Source organism: Arachis duranensis, chromosome 3 (genome assembly GCF_000817695.3).
Source record: "Arachis duranensis cultivar V14167 chromosome 3, aradu.V14167.gnm2.J7QH, whole genome shotgun sequence".
Taxonomy (NCBI): domain Eukaryota; kingdom Viridiplantae; phylum Streptophyta; class Magnoliopsida; order Fabales; family Fabaceae; genus Arachis; species Arachis duranensis.
Window position 1 is genome coordinate 131,138,938 of NC_029774.3, and position 6,882 is coordinate 131,145,819.

The window sequence follows — 6,882 nt, forward strand, 5'->3', positions numbered from 1 at the left end:
CTAATTTCATATAAATAAAAATTAAAAGCAGAAAATTTTTTTTATTAAAAACTTCGTTATTTTTTAAAATAATGTTCAAAACTATTTAAGTGTTTTTTTTTTTTTTCTAACCGTGTATACCGTTCATTTTCACCTAATAAAATCATAAAAAAATTATAAATATAAAGGACTAACGACTAACGAGTAACGAAATTGCATTATTCATGATTATTACAGAAAGGAGTATGGGTGGTGGGTGGAATTAAATAGCGTAAAAATGACGAAGGATTAAGCTGGCTTGCGTAATAACCTATAAATATTTGGAAGGATTTCATTATTGTGTAATAGAGATTAGAGAGTGACACTCATGTCATTAGGGTTTTCGTCTCTTTCACCATTTTGGGAATGGCGGTGAAGAAACCGAAATCAACAACAATAGTTCAACAATGCCAGTAGAAAGGCATCGGAATCAAGAATTGTTGCTTCAAGATTCATGGCAAAGATTCAAGGTTGAAGAAGGAACCTCGAGAGGTGCTGCTGTTGAAGTAAGTTCAGCATGTTCAAATCATGAATATTAAAACAAGGGTAACATTCTTGTTATTTTCTCAAGTTTAGAATTATTTAATCATGAAAAAGTTTGTTGTTACTCTTTTCCTATCAAATGAAAAATCAATTATTTTCACAATATTATTGATTTTGACTTTATACCCAACACATAAAAATAGGTTCATGGAGGCAAGTTAACGGCTAAACTTCTTGTTACTCCGAGTGAAATGCTTATTGTGCCTGCTCCTAAATATAAAAAGCTATTTTTTTTGGTGACTTAATACTTGTTAAAGTTATTTACTATAAAAAGCTATTTTTTTTTATAAATTTAGCTATTATATTTTTAAATTTAATGTTGTTACTAATAAACATTTTTAAATTTCTATTTTAATAAATATACAATAAATGTATTACAAAATTTTTAATTAATAATTTTAATTTGTATCTTTAAAACACAGATTAATTAAATTTTTTTATTTATACAACAATTTAAAATCTTTTGTTTTGAAAAAAAAAAGACATTTAACATCTTAATAAAAATATACACATAAAGTAGAATCCTAAATATATTAATCAATTACATCAATTTATTGATCTAATTCAATTTGTAAATTCACAATTAATTTAATGGTTAGAATATAATTAGTATAATAAAAACATAATATCTTATAATAAATATTTGGATATATTAAATAATATTAATTAATTTAATTGATTCTAATTATTCTCTCTCAATAATCATAGCCATTTTCCTTTAACAAACGTGAGAAAGTGTAAAGCTGCCCAGCCTAGGCGCCACCGAAAACTGGTCTGTGGGTTCATCCACTCTCATCCTCAGTTCTTCCTCAGAAAGATCGTTCCTTTCTCTGCGTTGTTTTCTCTCCCTCCACTACAACACTGCCACTGAACCGGAGGTAAACACACAACTTCTAGTTTTAATGCTTCTTTTGTGCATATAGGTTTTGAAGTTTTGAATTTTCATGGTGGGTATTCTGTTGGAGGTTTGGTTTTTATGTGTTGCATGGATCTGCTTAGCTGGGAGCCTTTGCTTTGTGTTCATTGATGATATTTTTCCCTGCGCGGATTCTTTATTGTTCTATTTTAATTTAGTTTTTTATATTCTATTTCCTGGATTTCAAGCTTTTATGTTTAGTTTTGATACATCATGTGTGCAGGTTTTGCAAACGAAGTATTTGCAAATTTTGTATTCTCTTTGTTTATCATTTTAGCTTTTTTTTTTTTTGGTGTATTATATAACACTACTCTGAGTGATTAGTTTCTTTACGTCTATTCACTCTATTGGTTGATCGTTTTCACTGTATATTTCTGGTTTTAGGAGAATACAACCACCAAGCATGTATGGTGTTCCAATTCAAATAGTTTACTATCTATGATTGTGATATGGCTGGTACTTAAGGTTGGGAATATAGTGGGTTGGTATATAACTATGTTATGAGCTGATATAGTTTGCTAGGGTCATTGTGTGAACAATATTGAATCATGGCTGAATATTTTAAGCATGTTTAGGTATATTTAATGTTTTAAAAGTGGAGGTAAATGAGAGAAAGTCTTCGTGCACATGTGACTATTTGGTAATTTATGTGTGGAAAAAGTTTTGTTGTTGTTACATCATAACTGGAAAGGAATACTGGAGGATTACCAGATAAAAATATATGTGGCAGTGTCAATTTTATGCAGTGGTATCATTCTCTGATTCTGCACTGGTTGGAATTTTGAATACGTCCATTATGCTTCCTTCTCTGCTTGACTTTTAGACAAGAAGTTGCAAAAAACGTCAAGGTTTCAACTTTCAATTGAATGGTATGGTGAACAATATTTTTCATCCAACTAACGATTTTTTAATCCATTTATAGGGGTTGGTTTAATTTGCAATGGCTGCTACTTCTCTTTTCTCCTGCTCAATGCATACAGAAATGCTTGCTCCAAAGACATTAAAAGGCTCAGATGTTTTATGCTGTCATATCAAAAGCTCCTATATGGAACCTGGTTATTTAAAATCAACATGCTGTCCAAAATCGAATTTTTTAAGTATGAAGAAGTCATCAAAATTGGAACAAATGAAAACAATCTTGCAAACGGATGGAATTCATTCCAATGCTTTGAAAGTTGAACGTGCACCTTACTTTTCAGTGGGACAAAAATTTCAACTCGATGATGTTATTGAAGCTCAACAGTTTGATAGGGACATTCTAAATGCCATTTTTGAAGTTGCACAAGAGATGGAGAGTATTGAAAAGAATTCTCCTGGTAGCCAAATTTTAAAAGGTTATCTTATGGCCACCTTATTCTATGAGCCCTCTACCAGAACTAGACTTTCATTTGAGTCTGCCATGAAAAGACTCGGTGGAGAGGTTTTAACAACTGAAAATGCAAGAGAATTTTCATCGGCTGCCAAAGGAGAGACACTCGAAGGTCAGTTATCTTAGTTTCTGTATTCAAGTTTTTGGTTTGCTTTTCCTATGAAGAGTCTCATGGAGATTTGCTTGCAGATACAATACGAACAGTTGAGGGTTACTCTGATATAATTGTGATGCGGCACTTTGAAAGTGGTGCTGCCAGAAGAGCAGCTGTTACAGCTGGCATTCCAATAATCAATGCAGGGGATGGTCCTGGACAGCATCCTACCCAGGTATGCATGAAATCTCTGCAGCAATATTTGTTGCATCAAGTTATGTTTCCATAGAGAATGTCAAACAGACTGAATTTGATAGAATATTCTGCTGAATGAATCTGATTTAGGCCATCATTCTCAAAGCTAGTTAAAATCTCCATACTATTACATATGTTAAGGTGCTTATTTTGCGTCTACAATAAATGTTCTTAAATAGGTATTAAGAATGATAAATAGTGATCTCAATTTGTTGTCTCTTTTAAGAGAAAAAATTAAAAGTATCCAAATTTTCTACTGTTGGGTCATCTTTATGTAATAAAGAATGCTACCAAATGAAAATATTTACAGAGAACACGATATTGGTTTCTGCCATTCTTGGCTTTTTGCTTCTGTCCTCTTTAATACTATTCAATGATAGTGAAACCACAATGGCTGCAATTCCAGTCACATTTACCATTATTAGATATAGTCGTGTGGGTAACGGTGATATTTCCAGTAACATAATTAGAGGGGCAGGTGCTATTAATTAACTCATCCATTGGGGTGGGAAATATTGGGAAAAAGTCGGTTTGGAGTGTCATATTCTTGGTCCCTGAGGAGAGATGAATATAATGTGCCCTATTTTTAATGTAGAGGTTTAGATATTAGCTCCGACATTTCTGCAGTAGATCTTAACTTTATGTACTTTCCATATACAAGTGCTTTTCCGCACTTTTTTTGTATGGTTGATGGTTCAATAGATTCCCATTTTCCTTCTTTGTTCTATCTTTTTCTTGTTATCTTTGTAAAGCTGGAAAGATTGATGCAAGATCATGTATGTGATAGAATGCGTAATTGAAGTACCACTTTTATACGAAGTTGCATTCATAGCTTTACTACTTCTCAAACTACTCAGGCACTTTTAGATGTCTACACTATTCAAAGAGAGATTGGGAAGCTTGACAGTATAAAAGTTGGGCTTGTGGGAGACCTTGCTAATGGGAGGACAGTTCGTTCATTGGCATACTTGCTTGCCAAGTACAAGGACGTGAAAATCTATTTTGTAGCACCTGATGTGGTTAAAATGAAGGTGACTGCAGCATACTAATTCTTCGCTCATAATGACAAAATACCATGTTTGAGTCTTTTTGAGATTTCGTAATTTGGTCTAACTTTATATTTAACTGTGTAGGATGATATAAAAGAGTATTTGACATCAAAGGGAGTGAAGTGGGAAGAAAGCGCTGATTTAATGGAAGTGGCGTCAGAGTGTGATGTGGTTTATCAAACTCGTATTCAAAAAGAACGATTTGGTGAAAGAGTTGACCTTTATGAAAAGGCTAGAGGCAAGTACATTGTGAATAAGGATGTTCTAAAGGTGATGCAGACTCATGCTGTGGTCATGCACCCTCTTCCTAGGCTTGATGAAGTAAGCATGCATGCTTATATTAAATGTTGTGAGGATGCTCTTTAGGAATTTAAGCAAGCATTGAGTTTATAAAATTTGATTCATGAATCGATTTGGTTTCGTGCAGATCACAGTGGATGTTGATGCTGATCCAAGGGCTGCTTACTTTAGGCAGGCCAAAAATGGTCTATATATTCGGATGGCACTTCTGAAACTCTTGCTTGTTGGTTGGTAAACCTGCATATTCATCCTCAAAGTGCATGGAAGAAAGATACTGAAAGATCATTACTTCTTTTGCTTTTATTTCTATTGTCCTTGCTTAAAACTTTCTCTCTGTTTTTTATATTGTAGTTTCTTATCTCATGAGGTATTGGAATGAGAAAGAGGAGAGCTTCCATTAGGCAAAAGTATTTACATTTCATCTTTGACAGCTTACTACTGATTTTACTTTTCATATATCCACTAATCCACTGTATAATTGATTGTCCTCAACTTATTAGTTACTTCAATGATTGCGAAAGAGAAATATTATTTCAGGATGGTATAAAATCTTCTAATAAGCTATAGTACCACTCTAGTTTGTGGCCAAGAAAAGAGGGAAATGATCAATTATAACACATATATTATAGTTATTATTTTAAAATGTTCCATAGATGTATTTAGTGTTTAAATTGTTTATTTTTCATAATTATGTATTTTTACTCTTCAAGAGCATCATATACAATATGTTCTAAATGTGGTAGGATAATTGATATTGGAAAGACCTGTTTTTCTTTTAAGATACCCTGCATATTAGCTTATCTCCCTACTTCACCCATCTAATTTTGAAATCCTGAAATATTTATTGTAAAATAAAAGACAATAAAAGAAAGCACAAGGTAAAATCTCAAGACTCCCTAATGCATAGTCCTTGTCTCAAGGGGTAAGAAGTTGAGCAATTTGCTTATGATGATGGCTATTGACAATTCTTTCTGTCATCCAACATTGACTAAGGAACTAAGATTGAAAAAAGAATAAAGTTGTATCATCTGTGATGAAGTGATGGATCAGAATGAACAGCATGATCCCTGAGCAACCATGTGAAAAATGAGACGGATACTGAAATGGACACGAAGGTGGGGTTTGTGAACAATGAGCTCTTTCCTTACATTTGGTTTTAGAATTAGAAACACATAACATTCCATATTCAATAATCGCCTATCACTCTTATGTTCATCAATCTTCAATCAAACACTTTTATGTAAGCTATTATGTTCATCACTCAGATAGGGTCGCTACCTTAGAAAATAAAAATAATGTATGTAATAAAGTGCTGTTCATGATTTTCGGTTAGTTAGTTTGATGGCATTACTAATAATAATAAAGGCAAAGATGCTCATTTCAGAACAGGACACTTGCTATGGAATCTAGACAGAGATGAGGTTAAGAGAAGAGTGGTTGACTATGAGAGACAAACACACACACCCTATCTAATCTTATTCTTATATTGAAATTCAAGAGTTTTCATATAATGATTTTCATTTTTATTGATGTGTTCTGTTTGCAACTTGATTTTAATTAGTTCTATTTCTAGAACATATAATGTAATGGCTAATCTATCTCATAAGACAATTAAGAATTAACATAGAATGTCGTATTTGGCCAAAAAGATCCTCTGACTAACTCATGCATTTGTTATTAATAACTTAAACTTCATGCAAACCAAATCGTGTTGGTCTAGTAGTTAGTTCACTAGTTTGCTTAAGTGTTGGGTGTTTGAATTCCGTTTTGTGCATGCAGTAACCAATTGACCAGCGACAAAAACCTTAAATGAAGTTTTGATCCACGACAAATTAGTTATTGGCCTGCCGAGTAAGGGGATACCGCGGGAAAAAAAAAACTTCATGCATGGCTTGTGCTTCTTCAACAAATTCAAAGACCACACTTTCTTACTTCGCACGACTGATCAAAAGCATGCACATTTTATGCCTCACCATGCCAAATTTGTGATTAAGTCCGTCTAGCACGTTTAATCATTTACATATACTTTTATAAAAAAAAATTTGGGGCAAAAGAAAAGTTTCAATAATCAATCCAACATGTCTATTCATCAATTTACAATAAGATTTTGCTGTTGATACAATCATTTTGAAAAGTGTTTATTCAAATCATAATGTATATATTCATCAAAAGTATATTAAACTCGATCTAAAATATATCTTATTTAAGGTGGGTTTAAAAAAAAAAAATCTATAATCGTATTTTTTCATAGATAAGATAACCATAACGCACTATATTTATATCTATATCTATATCTATATCTGAATGACTATATAGTTGAATACCTGTATCGAAGTTA

At 32.5% G+C, this 6,882-nt stretch overlaps 1 protein-coding gene across 3 annotated transcripts; it reads left to right on the top strand.

The window, feature by feature from the left end:
- Window positions 1-319: 319 nt before the first annotated feature.
- On the top strand, window positions 320-5,036 carry LOC107481641 (aspartate carbamoyltransferase 3, chloroplastic). Of its 3 annotated transcripts, XM_016101923.3 has the most exons (8): window positions 320-564; window positions 1,270-1,439; window positions 2,400-2,497; window positions 2,549-2,958; window positions 3,036-3,175; window positions 4,053-4,226; window positions 4,329-4,565; window positions 4,672-5,036. In XM_016101923.3, the coding sequence occupies exons 3-8, from the start codon at window positions 2,418-2,420 to the stop codon at window positions 4,777-4,779; spliced, it is 1,149 nt and encodes a 382-aa protein (XP_015957409.1). In that variant the 5' UTR covers window positions 320-564; window positions 1,270-1,439; window positions 2,400-2,417; the 3' UTR covers window positions 4,780-5,036. The 3 variants fall into 3 exon arrangements, with proteins under 3 accessions (XP_015957409.1, XP_015957406.1, XP_015957407.1); XM_016101920.3 differs by having other exon boundaries at window positions 2,400-2,958; XM_016101921.3 differs by having other exon boundaries at window positions 320-524; window positions 2,400-2,958.
- Window positions 5,037-6,882: the final 1,846 nt, after the last annotated feature.